The sequence below is a fragment of the Phascolarctos cinereus genome, unplaced genomic scaffold, assembly GCF_003287225.1.
Source record: "Phascolarctos cinereus isolate Bilbo 61053 unplaced genomic scaffold, phaCin_HiC Scaffold_8;HRSCAF=390, whole genome shotgun sequence".
Taxonomy (NCBI): domain Eukaryota; kingdom Metazoa; phylum Chordata; class Mammalia; order Diprotodontia; family Phascolarctidae; genus Phascolarctos; species Phascolarctos cinereus.
This window is the reverse complement of record NW_027556291.1, coordinates 487,213-504,722: the sequence shown is the minus strand read 5'-3', so window position 1 is coordinate 504,722 and position 17,510 is coordinate 487,213. Positions and strand designations below refer to the sequence as shown.

Sequence of the window (17,510 nt, the reverse complement as noted above, 5' to 3'; positions counted from 1 at the left end):
TGTCATCGCCTCAGTTTCATGGAGTTCATACATGTGTGGCCTCTCTTCTGTTACGAGTTGTTCCGTCATTTCAGTAGTCTCCTTCGTGATCCCATGTGGGGTTTTCTTGGCTAAGATACTGGAGTGATTTGCCATTTCCTTATCCAGCTCATTTTATAGATGAGAAGACTGAAGCAAACAGGGTTAAGTGACTTGTCCAGGGTCACACAGCCAGATTTGGACTTGGGAAGATGAGTGTTCCTGACTGTAGGCCCACTGCAGGGCCACCTAGCTGCTCATTGTCATGTGAGAGATTCCATCCTATACCCTGCTGCCACAAGGAGCCCTCGGTGAGATGTGCCCAAGGCCTTTCCTGTGCCACGACCTACAGAAGGTTACTTCTCAGCTTTCTCATTCCCCACTGCTGACCAAGCCAAATAAACCTACTGCTTCCTGCATTGGAGGCCTTCACAAGCTGCTTCCCACTGGCCTATTCAGCCTCTTCTTGTGCTGCTTCCCTCCATGCATTCTGAGGTCAAGCCAAATGTGTGTACACTCCAGCCCTTGGATCTTGTTCTGCGCTCTCTCTCGCTCGCGCTCTCTCTCTCTCTCTCTCTCTCTCTCTCTCTCTCTCTCTCTCTCTCTCTCACACACACACACACACACACACACACACACACACACACACACTTGCTCTTTTGCTGTCTCCCTCCTCTCTCTCTTTCCCTCTTCTCTCCCTCCCCCTCTCGCTGTCTTTCTCACTCTCTGACTCTCTTTCTGTCCCTTATCTCGCACACACTCTCTCGTTCTCTTGTTCTCCCTCTCTTGCACGTGCTCTCTCTCTCCCTCTCCCTCTCTCTCCCTCTCCTCTTTCTCTCCTTTCTTTCTCGCTGTCTCACTCTCCTCTCTCTCACTCTCGCTGTCTTTCTCTTTCTCTCTTCTGTCACTCTCTCCCTTCTCTGTCTCGCTCTCTCTTGCTCTCAGTCTCTGTCCCTTCTCTTTCTCTCTCTGTCTCTCTTTTGCTCTCCCTTCTCTCTCTCTCGCTCTCTCTTTCTGTCTCTCCCTTCTCTGTCTCTGTCTCTTTCTCTGTCTCTCTCTTGACAGACACAAATTTCTGTCCATCTGTCACAGCTTAACCCTTCTAGCACATGTAGATCATAGTGGACCCTCCCCCAATTCAACTGTTGACCTATGTCAGCCTGTTTTTTCATCCACACTATTGTAGTGGGTAAGAAAGTATTTATCAAATTGAAGATCCCTCGAGTGTTCAATATGTTCCACTTCACTGTTTTTCTCTGTGTGAGTCCATCCCCACCTCTGCCTGTGTCCATCTGTCCCTCTCTGTTTCCCTGTCTGTGTCCTTGCCTGTATGTCCGTCTCATTTGCCCATCCACATCTCTGCGTCCTTGTCTGTTCATCTCTATTATCCACGTCTGTGTCTGGCCATCTCTGTGTGTCTCTCTGAAGAGCTCTAGATAGGAGCCTGGGGAGTTCCTCAGGCTTTTGTGGGTGCTTCCTAGGAGCCACAAGCCCTTCTTTGCCTGGTGTGGGCATGTTGTTTGCTGCTACTCAATGTATTTCTGGCCTCAGAGTGGGGATGAGATCAGGAAATCTGGCACTTGTGCCCTTATACTTCTGCCTGTATGCTTCCTTCAGCACTTTCTGAACTAGATACAGGAAGAGTAGCAGTAGATTCGTACATTCCTTTGGGTCCATATGGATGAGTTTCTATGTGAAGAGTTCCAGTCTTAGAGCACCCTGACCTCCAGCTGCTTGTGCATCCTCAGCACTGTGACTGTGTCCAAATAAATTCCCAAATCTCAGCTCCTTACTCATGGCTGTGTGTTAGTTTGGCTGCGTCATTCCCACTCCCCCATCCCACTTGTTTAGGAGGGCCAGGAGCTGCCTTGTCCCGTTTGGGAAATGGGCAGAAGTCAAGCTACCTAGAAACTGTGATGGAAATATTGAGAATGGATGTTAAGAGAATAACATCATTTTGCATGACTTCATGTGGATTTGTGCAGTTGTTTTCAATCATCTCTGACTCTTCGTGACCCCATTTGGGGTTTCTTGGCAGAGATACTGGAGTGGTTTGCCATTTCCTTCACCAGCTGCAGATGAGGAAACTGAGGCAAACAGGGTGAAGTGACTTGCCCAGGGTCACACAGCTAGTAAGTATCTGAGACTGGATTTGAACTTGGGTTGATGAGTCTTCCTGACCCCAGGCCCAGTGGCACTTTGTCCACTGCAGCGCCACCTCACTGCATCTTGGCCAACTCGCAAAGCAAGACAAGGCTGGGCAGGATTCCCTTGACAAGGGGATGCGTTCAGATCTCTAATCTCTCAAATTTCTCTTCCTAATCTTCATCAAGAACTTTGCCTCTTCCCTCCTCTTCAGCTTCCAAGTATAGTCAGTGGTGGGACTTGAAGGCTGGGCCTTGTGCCACCCCAGAATCCATTGGGCCCCTCCTGTGCTGCGTTCTCACCTTCACAATAGTCATAGGCTTAGATCATTGAGATCACTCACAGAATGTAGGTTGACTTGCCTACGGTGACACACAGTAGAGCTTCACCTCCTGATTCTGGGCTCTGGTAGAAAAGGGCCTAGGCTCTTGGGGGGCGGGGGAGGTGGAAGCAGGTGTTAATTCAGTCACAAAGCCCAAAGATAGACCCAGCAGGTGGCAGGGATTTTCCAGCTTTAGGCCTGGTGAGTTAGAGCTGGAGGGCCAGTATAAGAAGTGGCAGCAAAAGGGAAGGAGGGAGGAGCTATCCCCTTCACCAGAACATTTGCGTTGGTCAGACAGAGCCAGGGCCATAGTGTGCTGGGGTCATGCATGTGCTCACCTTACTGCATTCAGATGGGAAATCTCAGCTTGTCATTTGAAATCCTACAAGTGGAGAGTTAGCAGTAAGAGAGCCTGCCTACCTGATAAATTCCAGCTCAGCTCAAAACAAAGTGAGCAAAGACTGATGGGAGGTGGAGGAAAGGTAGAATTGGCCTGAGTTTCTCACCTCCCCATCACTAACACATGCTCCTCTTCAGTCAAGTGTAGGAGGCTCCCCCTGAGCTGAGCTTTGAAGACAGTAAAGAATTCAGCAAAATGTGGGGAGGGAGAGCTTCCCCTAGTCTTCCCCTAGGATTGGGTGACACACCCTGCCCTACCCTGCAGCGGCTTTGTAAAGGTCTGTTTAAACCAAAGGGTACTTTTGAAACTATGGAAAGCCTTTGTAAATGTAAGCCATAGAAAACTTGTCCAACTTGAAAGGAATTTGTAAATTGTAAACCTAGGGGGCCTGTTCACACACAAGGGCCACCATGTGCCCCCCCCCCATCAATTGGGAGAGCTGCTAAATCAGCAAGTCCCGTGCTAGAGGCAAAAACCCAGAGCCCCTCCCTCCTACATGGGTACAACTTGTGTTAAATAAATACAAAGTAATAGAGGAAGAAAGAAACAAAGACTACAAAGTACATGTAAAGGCGAGACAGAGAAACGGAATAATAGGAAAGAACTCACACAGGTGGAGAGAGGAGCTGAGCTGGAAAGAACTTAAGGAGTTTTAAGAGGTTGGAGTAGAGGAGGAAATTAATGGGGGGGGTGGAGTTTGCAAAGGTATGGAGGTGGGAGATGGAATATTTCTTCCTGCTAGTTGGAGGGGAAGTTCAAAAAGGTAGTAAGAAGGGTTAGGGTTAAAGTGGCACTAAGGCTAAGGGTCAAAGTAAGGGATAAAATCAGATTTGTGTTGGGGGGGGAGAGAAACACATATACTGTACTGACTTCCAGCCAATATGGTCACCTGAACAGGAAGGTAACAGGCCATCCAACCCTGAAGTTCACATCAAGAAATCCAATGAGAAACTTCTTCCAACCCCAGAACTGCACAAGGGGTCAGCCAGACTTAGTTCTTAAATGTGTTAGGCGCCTTTACAAAAATTATAACATTTATTAGAGCATAAAGAACCCCATACATAGACAAATGCAGAAAAGGAGAACTGCTAAACACAACCTTTAATGACCACAATGCAATAAGATTATATTCAATCAAGAGCCATTGAAGAAACTAGAAATCAATTAACGGTAAATAGTTGGTGGGTCAGACAGCAAATCACAAAAATGAGCATGACAATGAGGCAACTTAACCTTTGGGGATTCAGCCAATTCAGTCATTAGGGGGAAAGTTCTATCTCTAAGCACTTTCATCAAGGAAAGAGAGAAAGAGCAGAACAATTGGGCAGGAAACCGAAACAAACCAGAAAAAAAGTAACAAATCGAAGAGTAAACTACCAATATCAGAAATGAAAAAAGAATTGACAACAAATGAAGAAGGAAAACTATTAGAAACTATTTGCTCCAAATATATACCACTAAAACAGACAGCATAAGTGCATGAATATTTACAAAAATATAAGATGCCCAGATTAACAAAACAAACAAAAAAAGAATTTGAACAATCCAGCCTAAGCAAAAAAAAAAATGTAGCCATAAGTGATCTTCCAAAGGAAAAACCTTGGGAACAGATGAATTTACAAGCAAAATCTATCCAATATTCAAAGAACAATTCCAATAGTATAGAAAGTACAAAGATAGGAGAAGGGATCCTACTAAATTCCCTTCATGATACAAATATCAGAGAAAAAACTACAGATCGGTAACCCTAATGAACATTGATACAGAATTTTAAAATGTTAGCCAAGATGCTATGGCAACATATGTCAAAGATGGATTACACGATGCCAGGTTTGGAGTAACCAGGAATGGTAGCTTGGTTCAATGTTAGGAAAACTATCAACAGAATTGACCATAGTCATAACAGTAATGACAAAAATCATATGATTTTATCATATGATTTATCAATAGATACGGAAAAGGCTTTGACCAAATTTGACCACACATTTCTATTTTTTAAAATAGGAAACACTATTCTGAGAGGTTGATATCATATTGCTTACAATGGGTAGGGAAAGGGCTAGAGGGAGAGAGAGAATTTGGAACTCAAATTTAAAAAAAAAAATGCTGGAACAAACATAGGAAAGATAGAAATAAATGGACCTTTCCTTAATGTGATAAGTAGTATGTATCTAAAACCAAGAGTCAACATTATATACAATGGTGATAAACTAGCAGAGTTTCCAATAAGATCGGGGTAAAGTAAGGCTGCCTATTGCCACCATTGCTATAGAAGTGAGAATGAAGGGGTAGGTAGGTGGCATAGTAGATAGAGCACTGGCCTTGGAGTCAGGAGGACATGAGTTCAGATCCGACCTCAGACACTTGGCAGCTACTAGCTGTGTGACCCTGGGCAAGTCACTTACCCCCGATTGCCTCACCAAAAAGAAAGAAAAGAAGAAAAAAGAAAACTAGAAGAATGAGCAAACAAACAAAAAAAACTCACCATAAAGAGGTATGATGGTGACAGAGATGCTCAAGACACAAATGCAGAAAAAGAGAATGACTCCAAAACACCTACAAGCAAAACCTCAAAAGAAAGAAAGAAATACAGCTTGGGCACAAGTTCAGCTAGAATCCCTGAAAGAGATGAAACACAAAAAAATTTTAAAGAGCTAAAAATTGGAGAAAAAATTAGTTATGGAAGAAAGATTTGGAAAGAGAATTAATAGCTTGAAACGAGATGCTCAAGGAAAAAACTACCTAAAAAGTAGAATTGGCCAAACAGAAGATAATGATTCCATGAAGCAGTAAAAAATATTAAAAAGAAATATTAAAACAAAGTCAAAAGATCAGAGGGTCAAAATCAAAAATGGAAAAAACATAAGATATCTCATAGCAAAAACAACTGACCTGGAAAATAGATCAAGGAGAATCATTGAACTACCTCAGAGCTATGACCAAAAAGCTTAGACATTATATTTCATATCATAAAAGACTACCCAGATGTCTTAGAACTAGAGAGCAAAGTAGAAATAGAAAGAATCCACTGGTCACCCTCTGAAAGAAATCCCTAAATAAAAAAACCCAAAAATAACTTACCCAGCAAAACTTCGTATAATCCTCCAGGGGAAACATAGGCCTGTAACAAATCAAAAGCATTGTAATGAGGGAGTTAAATAAGAAAAACTGAGGATCTGGGGTTGGATCAGTTCTGTTCTGAAGGTTTTAAGAGTGAAAAGAGAATAAACAAACAAACAAATAAATGGAATACACTCGTGTAGGAGAAAGTGAGGAGGAGGTAGAATTTGCTCTTTCTCCCAATTGGGCTGAGTGAGAAGAAGAATATATAAACTTGAAGGAAAAGGTGGGTGGAGGGGCATCAGAAAAAACTCACTCCTATCTGAACCAGACAAAGGAGGCTTGAACAGAAATACAGAGATAGACATAGAAATACAATCCCCTTTCAAAAGAAAGAAAAGAAGAAAAGAAAAGAATTCCATTATGAGGGGGTGCCCACCAGATATGAAAGTGGGGGAATACTGTGCCATAAGAAATGATGAAGGGGATGGTTTCTGAAAAATCTGGGAAGGCTCTTATGAACTGAGGCAGAGGGAAATAAGCTATCTGGCTTTGTTGGCCTCCCTGCCTTCAGTCTCTCTTGGCTCCAGTCCATCCGCCATTCAGCTATCCAAGTGCTGACTCCCCTGTTCAATAAATTCCAGTGGCTCCCTTCTATCTTCTCAGAACCTTTCCAGTCTTCTTATGCTTGCCCTAACATAGTCTTCAACCCAGTGATATGGGTCTCCTCACTATTTCTTGCACAAGATACTCCGTCTTCCGTTCCAGGCATTTTCCCTGCTTGTCCCCCATGCTTGTAACTCCCCCTCTCCTCCTGGCTTCCTTGGCTTCCCTCCAACCCCACCTTCAGCAAGAAGCCTTTCCCAGGCATCCTTAACACTACTGCCTTCCCTGGCTTGATCTTCTCCAATTTATCCTGTCTAGAGCTGGTTTACACATGGCTGTTTGCATATTGTCTCCCCCATTAGATTGTGAGCTTCTTGAGGGCAGGGGTTGGTTTTTTTGCTTTTATCATTTTCTCATTATCTCACATGAGGTAATATTTGTAAAAAACAAATGCTTGGCACAGTGCCTGACCCATAGTGGGCACTTAATAAAAAATACAAACTTTGAAAGCTCTAAGACCTCTGAGCAGTGCAATGACCAAGCATGTCTGTCTGTAGGGGACCCATTCTGAAGTGCAGGAAGACTCACTATGTGTGGCCATGGCCCCTGGGTGGATTTGTTGGGCTGGACTCTTATTTCTTACAAGGCCCTTTATTGGGGTGGCGGGGGGGGGGGAAGTAAGGGGCTAGCATCAGTCATGCCAAAACAAAGAAGGCTTTTGAAATGTGTTTTTTTTTAAGTACCCAAAAAGGAACAGAAGAAAGTTCAGAAAGAAACACTGATAAGCTAGATAATTTTGAAAGTAATATGAGAGGGAATGATCGGACAGACAGGAGGAGAGCTAGAAGGAGACAGTAGTGTTATGAAAACCTAGAGAGAAGAGAGTGACCAGCAATGTCCAAGGCTGCAGAGAGAGAGGTCAGGGAGAATGAGGATGAAAAAAAGGCAACTAAGAGGCCATTGGTCACTTTGGAGAGAGAAGTTTCAGTGGAATGTTGAGGTTGGAAGCCAGACTGCAGAAGGATGATTCCAGAATGAGAGGAGAAGAAATGAGGCCATGAAAGGGAGGAGAGATCTAGGATGATAGTGGAAGGGAATGAGAGAGTCTAATAAAGGCTTTTTTATAGGCAAATTCCTTTTTTCATTAATGGGTTTTTTGTTTTTTGGTTTTTTTAGGATGGAGGAGACTTGGGCACATTTGTAGGCAATAGAGAAGTAACCAGTAGACAGGGAGAGATTTCCCACTAAAGAGTGGGGATAATAGCTGGGGTGATCTGCTAGAGAAGAAGGAAGGGGATGGAAAGGTGTGTGTACAGGGGCACACATTGGCAAGAAGGGCCATTCCTTCATTAGAGACTTGAGTGAAGGAGGAGATAGTGGGGGGTGAGGGATATGACATGATAAGAGTAAAGTCCTCAGCTGAGGTGGGGGGGGTCCTGTGGGAGGCTTGAGGAGAAGAGAGGGTTTGAAGTAGCCACTCTGGTGAATGGGATAGAGTTTATTAGGGAGGAGTAGAAACCCTGCCTTGCTGCAGTGAGGTCCCAGTTGAGATGAGATAACACAGATTTGTGTTAGCTGAGAACCCTTCAGCTCAGTTTTGTGACTTCCTCCAACTCCCTTTAATAGAAAGTGGGTAGAATGGAAGGAGGCTAGATGGTGAGGGTAATTGTAGGTTGGGGTCTGGCAAAGCCTGATGGATATCAGAGGTCATTGAACAGTTACCAAGAGGAGATTTACTTCACCCTAGCTCAGAAAGGGTTAACCAAGGACAGAGTGGCATTTCACTTCTCTGGACTTGGCCTCCTGCTCAGGCGATAAACATGACTAGGCAGGGAAACAGGTGCAGAGGGGCACTATGAAGCAGGTACTGAACTCCTTGGGAAAGGGGGAAGATTGGTAGCTAAGAGCCACCAGAATCTGGGTCAGGAGATCAGTTCAGACTGCATGAACCCTAAAGGAAGAGAGGTTATTCAGTCATGGCAACAGAAAGTCTAGATACTTTAGTGGACATAGGGAGCAAAGAGTATTCTGGCAGAGGCGGTGAATGAGGCAGGAGTGGGTGGGAACTCTCTGATGTGTGCCCCAGGACTAGCAGGGACATTGCTGGGGAGGGTTCAGCCAGATGGGGTGAGGACAAAGGCAGCAAGGCTTGGAGATAGAGGGCATTCCCCTATAGCTGGGATTGGGAGAGTGAGAGGTGGGGACAAGAGGTAGGGCCAACCTTAACCAGCCATTGGCTTCCCAAGGCGAATCAAATACAAAATCCTATGCATCCTCCTTAAGGCCCTTTACTGTCAGTGCCAGCAGGCATGGCCTCCCTCTCTCTTCATCTCCAGGTTCCTTCCAAGCCAAGCTCAAGGGCCTCCCAGCATGGGATGGTGGATGGTGAGCAGCCTGTGAGACATACCACCCTGGCCAGGCTCCATCAGCTTTTAGGGCTTGAGGGAAGCTCTAGAACAGGCGCTGACTGCAATGGGCAGCTTGCTCGCCCAGGACGAGGTTCCCTATCCCAACCAAGAAAGATCGGGCCCAGTGCTAGGCATGATATACTTTGTATAGATTCCTTCCTACTTTGGTCTCCTGTGCCCTAGAGTGGAGCCTGGAGCAAAGGCTGAACGCTTCTTTCCCTGGCTCTACCCTCTCTGTTTCCTGGACTCTTCCCAGTCAGTGGTCTGCTCTTTGCCCCCCTCCCCCATCCACATTTGGCCTTAGCGACTCCTCCCCTACTCCACATCTGTCCTTGGTGTCTGTCTCCAATTCCATCCACATCTGTACTGTAGCCCTCCCTCCTTGGCCTCCTTGTCACCTCCCCCAGCCTCGGCCTCCCTTTTTTCTGTGTCCCCCTTTCCCTTCCCCCTCCTTTCCCTTCCTCCTGAGCATGCTCTTCCTCCCTTCTCCTTTCTCAATCCCTCTATTCCAGCTCACTCTCTCGGCTCATTGTTCCCTTTTTCCTCTTCTTCTCCCCTGTGCTTGGAGATCCCTCCCACTACCACCCACACAGAGGGAACCAGCAGCAGGCCCGTGCAGCTCAGAGGCGGATTGTCTTCTCTTCCTCTCTAGCCAGCGGCCTTGGGCTCTGCCTAGATCTTGGCCTCCTCTCCCTGGGGGTGAGGCTGGGTGTGTATCTTGGTGGGCCTCAGGGCCTGCTTCTGGGCTCCTGCCTGCCTCCTCTTCCTTAGTCTGGGCTCAAGTCTCTCCTTTGGGCCAATTCAAAGGGGGTGGGGGGTTGAGTGGTGGGGGCCAAGGGGGGAGGGTGGGGAGAAGCTCAGGCCTTCCATATCATTTTCAGTGGCAGGAATGTGCAGCTGCAGACGCCTCCTCTGCCACCTCTGGACTGGAACCCTGGGCCTCCCGGCTGACCCAGTAACTGAATCAGCCCCTGGACTCTGGAAGGGAGGGGGGCTTGGGATGGGGTTGAGGGAGCATCATCTGGTCTAGTTCTCTTGGAGTCTCTGTCAGGGTGTCTCTCTGTCTTGCTCTGCATGGCTGTCTCCCTCCCTCTCCTTCTCTTGCTTTCTGTCTCTTTCTGTCTTTCTGTGTGTGTGTCTCTCTGCCAGTGTCTCTCTTTGTCTCTGTAACTGGCATTCCTTGTGTCATGGTGGGTGTCTGGCTATCTCTGTTTCTCTCAATGTCTCTGCCCCTTTCTATCTCTATGCACACTTTTCAGCCAAGGCCTGAGGCTGCTTCCTTGTGGTGGTCTAGGACAAAAGGGAGGTAGGGGGTCAGAGCCTGGGGCATGGGATTACCCTGGCCTCAAGGGGCTGTGTGCCCACATGGGTGAGAGGGGCATCAGGGGAGTCCTTCCAGACTTGGGCAAAGCCAGAGCCTACTATGGGATCTAAGGCCTGTGGGCCATGTGGGACCCATGTGATGCATGTGTAATGCCCATGTAATATTGTGATATATGTGTGCCCCCCTCCCCATCCCCTCGAGAGCAGAGCAGACCCCTGGTCTCCAGGACAACGGGAAGAGGAGGAGAGGAGGAGGAGGAGGAGGAGGAGAGGAGGAGGAGGAGGAGGAGGAGGAGGAGGAGGAAAGACTGGTGGCCTTTGAGAGCCCTTCCCCCTGGGGACCACAACAAGGAGGCAGGCGATTCAACCATAACCGCCCGCTGCCGCCGCCTCCTCCGCCTCCGCCGCCGCCGCTGCCATCGCCGGCCCACGTAGCCCAAGCCCCGGAGCCCCGAGCTGCCAGGTGAGAAGACGCCCACAGCGAAGCCCCGCTTCTGTGGCTCAGGCGGGGCCTGGCGCCCGCCGCCGCTGCCCCGATCGTGCTCTCGGCCACGCTTCCCTGTGTCTTCCGCCGTGGGGCTCCCCCCGAGCCCAGTTCTGCCTTCCTTGGCTCTGCCCTCCTTCCTCTGTTCTCTCCGCTCCTGCCCGCCTCCCGTCAGCTCGGCTGTCTCTGCCTCGGTCTCCCCTGTGTGTCTCCGGCTCTCCGGGGCTTCCTCCGGATCTCCCCGCCACTCTCCCGCTCTCGCAATCTGCAGCCCCTCTGGCTATCTCCATGGCTCTGTCTCCATGGCTGTCTCCTGTCTCCTGCTGCTTCGCTTTTCGTCCTCCCTGGCTCTCCGACACGGTCTCCTCACTCTCTTCCTCTCTTTCTCTGTCTCCGTCTCCCCACATCTTTGCCTCCACTTCCTGTCTCCCTCATCTCCTTTCCTGTGTCTCCGTCTTCTCTTTCTCTCTCGCTATTGCCCTCCGCCTCCCTCTCCTGTTCTCTACTCCGTCTCTCTGGTTCCCCTTCCTTGTCTACGCTCCACCACCCCACCCCCGCTTCAGGTCTCTATCTCTCCAGATCCTTCCTTCTGTCTCTCCTTTCATCCAGGTATAGCCCCCTCTTGTCCGTAGTTTACCCCCTTCCCCCAACTCCCCCCCACCCTTTCGCCTTCCCCTTTGTCGTGGTTTCCTTTGGCATTGTCTCCCTTTCTCTGTCGCTATCTCTCTTGTATATTTTTTGGCTTTCTTGCTTTGTCTTCTGCTGCTCTGGACCCTAGTCTGGCTCTGGCCTCTGGATCCCTGTTCCCTTCTGTCTGGCCCTCAGTCTGACTCTCTCCCTTTTGTCTCCCTCTTGTATGCCCACATTATCCCACCCTGTTTTCCTTTATTTGCATCTGTCTCCTTCTTTGCCTCTGATCATGTATTTCTTCTTTCACTATCTTTTTGCTTCATTACCGTCTTTCTTTGCATATCATGTCTCCCCATGTCTCTCCGTATCTCCCCCTGTTTCTGTCTCCCCATAGCTTCTTTGTTCTCTTCATTTCCTTCTCCCTCTCTCTCTCCTCGCACCCTCTTGGTCTCTATTGTTTTCTCTTTCCATCTCTCCTTTCCTTTCCCCGTCCATCTTTCAGTCTCTCTCCCTCCTTCATGTCTCTCCATCTCCTCGTCATGTCTCTGTCCACTGTTTCTCCCTCTCCCTGTCTCTGCCCATTCTTAGAGTCTACCTCAGTCTCTCTGGCTCCCCACCCACATTCCCCCCCCCAAAATGGAGTCCTGCAGAAACCGTTGGTCATCAGTGCCTCCTCCCATTCCCCCACCCCCGCCCCCGTGTTGTTCTGTGTTTCGTTCTCTTTATCCCTGGCTGTTCTCAGTGACTGTGGGTGGGCAGGAAGTGGGGTGAGGGAGACCAGATTCTCTTTTCGACACAGAGCCTTTGCTGCCTGTCTCACCTCAGGCCTAAAGGAGGGGAGCATGTGTGTGGTCAGGTCTGTGATCCGTAGATGTATGAGGGCGGCCCCGAGATGCCCAGCCCAGAGTTAGAAGCTGGGAGTGGGGGGATTGGGGCTTATCTTAATCTATTGGTGTGTGGCAGGAATTTGAACAGTGGGCACCAGCCAGCCTGGGGTCCTCGCAGGTCTGTTTTGAAGGGGACTCCAGGCTGTGGCCAACCTGGCCGTCTCCCTTCCTCCGCTCCTCTCTGGCTCTATTTCTCCCTCCGTCTCTGTGTCCCTCCCGTTCTCTCACTGTCTCCACTGAGTGGGGGAGGAACCATCACCTCCTAGAGGGGAGTGGGGGGCCGGGGGTGCAGCCAGTCACTGGCGCTGATTGAGAGGAGAGAGAAGAGACAGACAGAGACCGGGGGGGCGGGGGCAGGCCAGCTCCTCCCCCTTTCTGAACCTCCTAGCCGGCTGCCTGTGCGCACCCAGCTTGGCTCGCGAGCCTTGCTGTGTGTCTCCGTATTGGGTGTGAGTATATACGGAGACATTAGAGATTACGGAGAGGCTGATCTGTCGGCATTGTGTGTTTCTGGGTACTGGCTTTGTGAGATCTTTTGCACGTTATTGTGCGTGTGTCCTGAGGTTGTGAAGCCATTGTATAATGTGCGTGCGCGCGCGCGCGTGTGAACGAGTGTGTGTGATCTATGTGTCTGTGGTCTAGTTTTTGTGTCTGTTAGAATTGGGAGCCCGCGTCTCTGTGTGCCTGGCAAGGGCCAAGATGGGGGGGGGGGAGGAAGGGGGAGGAGGAGGAGGAAGAATGCTTCTTGGGGTCCAGATTGTTGAATGGGGGGGGGGAACCTGTTCTAGAAGGTTCACCTCACAAGCTCACAAGCCACGCTGCATAAAGACACAAACCCACAACAGAAAAATACAATCCAGAGAAATGTAGGCCTACACGCACAATCAGGACAGCACGCCCTGGCCAGAAAGATCCAGACATGGCAACACAAACGAGCCGCACGCCGCGCCGCGCTACAGAAACAACACACCCAAAAAGCAGCTCAGGGACACATACTTAAGATGGAGGAGGAGGAGGGGGAGAGGTAGGGGGAGGGGGAGGAGGAGGAGGGGGAGGAGGAGGAGGAGGAGGCGGCGGCGGCGGGCGGGAGTGCGGGCGGCTATGGCTCCAGCGCTTTGGGTGGGGCTGAGGTGGGCTGGAAGCAGGGTGGGGGAAGAATGGAGTAACCCTCTTGTCTCTGCCTCCCTTCTGTCTCTCCTGGCCCCCACGCTGCTTGCATTTGTGGGTCTGGCTCTCTCCATCCTTCGTCTCTTTCTCTCGCAAGTCTTTTCCCGCCCTCATTTTCTCTCTCTTTCTCCATCTTTCCCTCCCTCCCTCTGTGTCTGTGTGTGTGTGTGTCTCTCTCTCCCTCCCTCTTTCTCTATGGGTCTCTGTCTCTGTCTCTCTCTGTATGTCTCTCTCTGTCTCTCTGTCTCTCTCTTCCTCCCTCTCTCCCTCTGGGTCTCTGTCTCTCTCTGTGTGTGTCTTTCTCTCCCCCACCTCTCTCTCCCTCTCTCAGTCTCTTTCTGCCTCTGTGTCTGTCTGTCTGTCTGTCTCTCCCTCCCTCCCTCCTGTTCCCCTTTCCCCTCTGCCTCCCTCTGAATTTTCACATCTCTGCTCCTCTTTCTGTCTGCCCCCTCTTTTCTTTCTCTATTTCTGGTGTCTCATGCTGCCTCTGTCCCTCCTTGTCCTCTCTGCAGGAAGACCCTATCCTACCCAGCCCATGGCAGCCCGAAGGAGTCTTTGATCCCCAGCCCCTCCCTCCTTGGGCCAGCCCTTCTAGTGGCATGATGCCCAACGCCACTGGGCCAGACGATCTCAGCGGCAGTGGGTCCTCCCTGCCTCCCACCACAGCCGCCGCCGCTGCCGCCGCCTCCACCTCCATCAAGCTGGTTCTCTTGGGGGCCATCATCTGTATCAGCTTGGTGGGCAATGCCCTCCTCTCCCTGCTAGTGCTCAGGGAGCGTGCCCTGCACAAGGCTCCGTACTACTTCCTGCTGGACCTGTGCCTGGCTGATGGTGTGCGGGCTGCCGTCTGCTTCCCCTTTGTGCTGGCCTCCATCCGGCATGGCTCCGCCTGGACCTACAGTGCACTCAGCTGCAAGGTGGTGGCTTTCATGGCAGTGCTCTTCTGCTTCCATGCTGCCTTCATGCTCTTCTGCATCAGCGTCACCCGCTACATGGCTGTGGCTCATCACCGCTTCTATGCCAAGCGCATGACCATCTGGACCAGTGCGGCGGTCATTTGCATGGCGTGGACCCTTTCTGTGGCCATGGCCTTCCCGCCTGTTTTTGACGTGGGCACCTACAAGTTCATCCGCGAGGAAGACCAATGCATCTTTGAACACCGCTACTTCAAGGCCAACGACACGCTGGGTTTCATGCTCATGCTGGCTGCCCTCATGGCCGCCACCCATGCTGTGTATGGGAAGCTGCTTCTCTTTGAGTACCGCCACCGCAAGATGCGCCCTGTCCAGACTGTCCCGGCAGTCAGTCAGAACTGGACGTTTCATGGGCCTGGCGCCACCGGCCAGGCCGCGGCAAACTGGATAGCTGGCTTTGGCCGAGGCCCCCTGCCTCCCACGCTGCTGGGCATCCGGCAGGCAGCTGGAGGTGGGGTGGGCCACGCGGCCAGCCGGCGCCTCCTCGGCATGGAGGAGTTCCGGGGGGAGAAGGAGCTAGGCCGCATGTTCTACGCTATCACTCTGCTGTTTCTGCTGCTCTGGTCTCCTTATATTGTGGCCTGCTATTGGCGGGTTTTTGTGAAGGCCTGTGCCGTGCCTCACCGATACCTAGCCACTGCCGTATGGATGAGCTTTACGCAGGCTGGGGTCAACCCCATTGTCTGCTTCCTCCTCAACAAGGACCTCAAGAAGTGCCTGAGGACTCATGCCCCGTGCTGGGGGGCCGGAGGCCCCCAGGCCCCTCGGGAGCCTTACTGTGTTATGTGATAGAGGGAGCATGAAGAAAAGGGAAAAGAGGCTGAGCGAGGGGAAAAGAAGCCCGAATGGCACATGAGAATCGGTGTTGAGGGCATGGTGGGGATCCTGGAGGAGGTCCCCAGACTTACCTGATTCTCTGAGCTCCATCACATGGCACTCCTCTGTTACCGGTGGTATGTGGAGGGGGGGTCCCCAGCAGCCTCTAGGGGAGTAGGGACACACACACACACACACACACACACACACACACACACACACACACCCCAGATTGTTTTTTTCTTTTTTAAAAACTAGAAACAAAAAAAACGGGGTTTTCTGTCAGTTGTGAATGTGCTGGGTTTTCACTTACATTAATTCCTCTCTCTTGGATTTGCTGTCTCCAGAGAGAGATGTTGTTATGTACTATATAAGTTCCCTTCCCCAAACCCAGTAACACTGACTTAGTAATGAATGCCCCCCCCAAAGTGGGCAAAGGGAAGGTGACACTCCCTCCAATGCTAGAGCCCCATCCAGCGGCACCTCTGCCCCAAACCCCTGCCTCAGGCCTGAGAACCAGGCCCAGGAGGCCAAGGGGGAAGAGGACAAGCGGGCCTCTTGGGGGCCGCCGCCAAGGATGGTCTTTAGTCTCCATCATATCTCTTCCCACATTGTGTTCCCACTGGGAATTCTAATTTGCCCCCCTGTTGGGGCACGGGGGTGGCTCAGGACCAACACCCCCCACCACCACCACTAGGCTCCCTCCAGTCGCCTCCTTGGGGACAGGCTAGGCAACTCTCCTGCTGTCATGGGAGGGGACTTAGCTCCCTGGTTCTCCAGGGTCCCTCTGGGAGCCTCAGTGGTCCTTAGACCCCAGCTTGTCCCTGCTGAGGAATTCTTTCCATCCTCAGCCTTACTTTTTGCAAGCTGGCCAGCTCCGTCTTTTTTTCCAAGGTGATACGTGGTCCGTTACATGGGTGTCCATGGTCCCAGAACCCTTGTGGATGTTATATCACCTTTTTCTCTCCCTGTTGGGACCTCCTTCTGTCCTCCTCCCAATCCTCCCTCCTTCTTCACTGACCTGGCTCAGTGTGTCTCAGGGACCCTCCTCCCTTCCCTAAGAACATACCTCTCTGGAGGTGCCCCATAGTGGACCTCCTCTCTCACATGAGCCCTGGAAGCCAACAAGGCTTACATGGGTGTCAATGGTCAGGGATTCCCCTGCATCAGAGAGTTGACTCTAGACTGTGCAGCCCTCTGGTTCTGAGAAAGAGAGCCCCACCTGCAGGATGTTAGAGAGGAAGGGGTGGGCTGGGAGGAGGGGAGAGACTCGGAGGGGGAATTCAGTTGGAGAGGTGAGCTGGGTCTAGGGAAGGTTGCCCGGAGGAGGTCTTGTGTGTGGATGGGAGAGGAGTCTGAGAGGGCCTGGAGAGCTGGGGGTATGTAGTAGGGACTGGCTAAGGCCACAGAGAGAAATGGGGGAGGGGGGGACTTTAATGCCAAGGGGAAAAGGGTCAACATTTCGGTCCTGGAGGAGAAGAAAAGGATGAGATGCTGAGGCCCAGAGAGTCGCTGGGCTCAGCCTCATCCATGAGTTTTCAGGTACGGGATTTGGCCCTTCACCTCCCCACTCGCAGATGGGAAGCACATTGGCTATAGTGGCCCTGTATTTGGCCAGCTCCCCCCACTCCCCTTGGCCTCCCCAGTTCTGGGCTTGTTGTTCTCAGCCCTCGCCTGATATTCTCTGCAGCTCCTCTCATCTTCCCTGTGTGGGGGTATGAGAAGCAAACAGGCAAGCAGTAGAGGGGAATGGGGACTAGGTAGGCAGCTGGGCTTCAGGCCTTTGGTTTTGGACCAGCCTAGGCTTGGTCCCACCCTGGACCAGTGTGAAGACATTGTGGTCCAGGGCTAGAGGAGGTAGGGAGTCAGGGCCCTTCAGGGCTGGGCCTGATGGGAGGAGGGATGTGGCGATAGCTACAATGGGAGGGATGGGATGGGAGCTATCACTGGGCCTGAAGGGAGGGCCCTCGGGCAGGCAGCCGCCCTTTTGGAAGGGCCTTCATTTTTCTGCCTGTTTTTTTTTTTTTTGTAAACCAAGATACTGAAGTAAATAAAATCTCTCAGCCTTGTTTGTTTTCTTTCCAGGGGCTTGGTGGGGGGTTGGGTCAGAGTCTTGGACAGTCCAGGGGCAGGAATGCCCTGAGATGTGCCCAGAAGACCTGGGGGTCTTGGCCTAAAATCTCTCCCAAGACTCCATTCATATCCCTGCATTCAGAGAATGTCTTGAGTAGGAGGAAACCTTGGGGAGCTTTTGGTCTGTCTTCCAGAGG

At 50.8% G+C, this 17,510-nt stretch overlaps 1 protein-coding gene across 4 annotated transcripts; it reads left to right on the top strand.

Annotated features, from left to right (window-relative positions):
• Positions 1–10,588: 10,588 nt before the first annotated feature.
• GPR173 (G protein-coupled receptor 173) lies at positions 10,589–17,303 on the top strand. 4 transcript variants are annotated; one of them, XM_020976591.2, is made up of 2 exons: positions 10,589–10,745; positions 13,963–17,303. In XM_020976591.2, exon 2 carries the CDS (start codon positions 14,050–14,052, stop codon positions 15,211–15,213), a length of 1,164 nt encoding a protein of 387 aa, XP_020832250.1. In that variant the 5' UTR covers positions 10,589–10,745; positions 13,963–14,049; the 3' UTR covers positions 15,214–17,303. The 4 variants fall into 4 exon arrangements, with proteins under 4 accessions (XP_020832250.1, XP_020832253.1, XP_020832251.1 ...); XM_020976594.2 differs by lacking the exon at positions 10,589–10,745 and adding an exon at positions 10,766–12,252; XM_020976592.2 differs by lacking the exon at positions 10,589–10,745 and adding an exon at positions 12,630–12,732.
• The last annotated feature ends 207 nt before the right edge of the window (positions 17,304–17,510 follow it).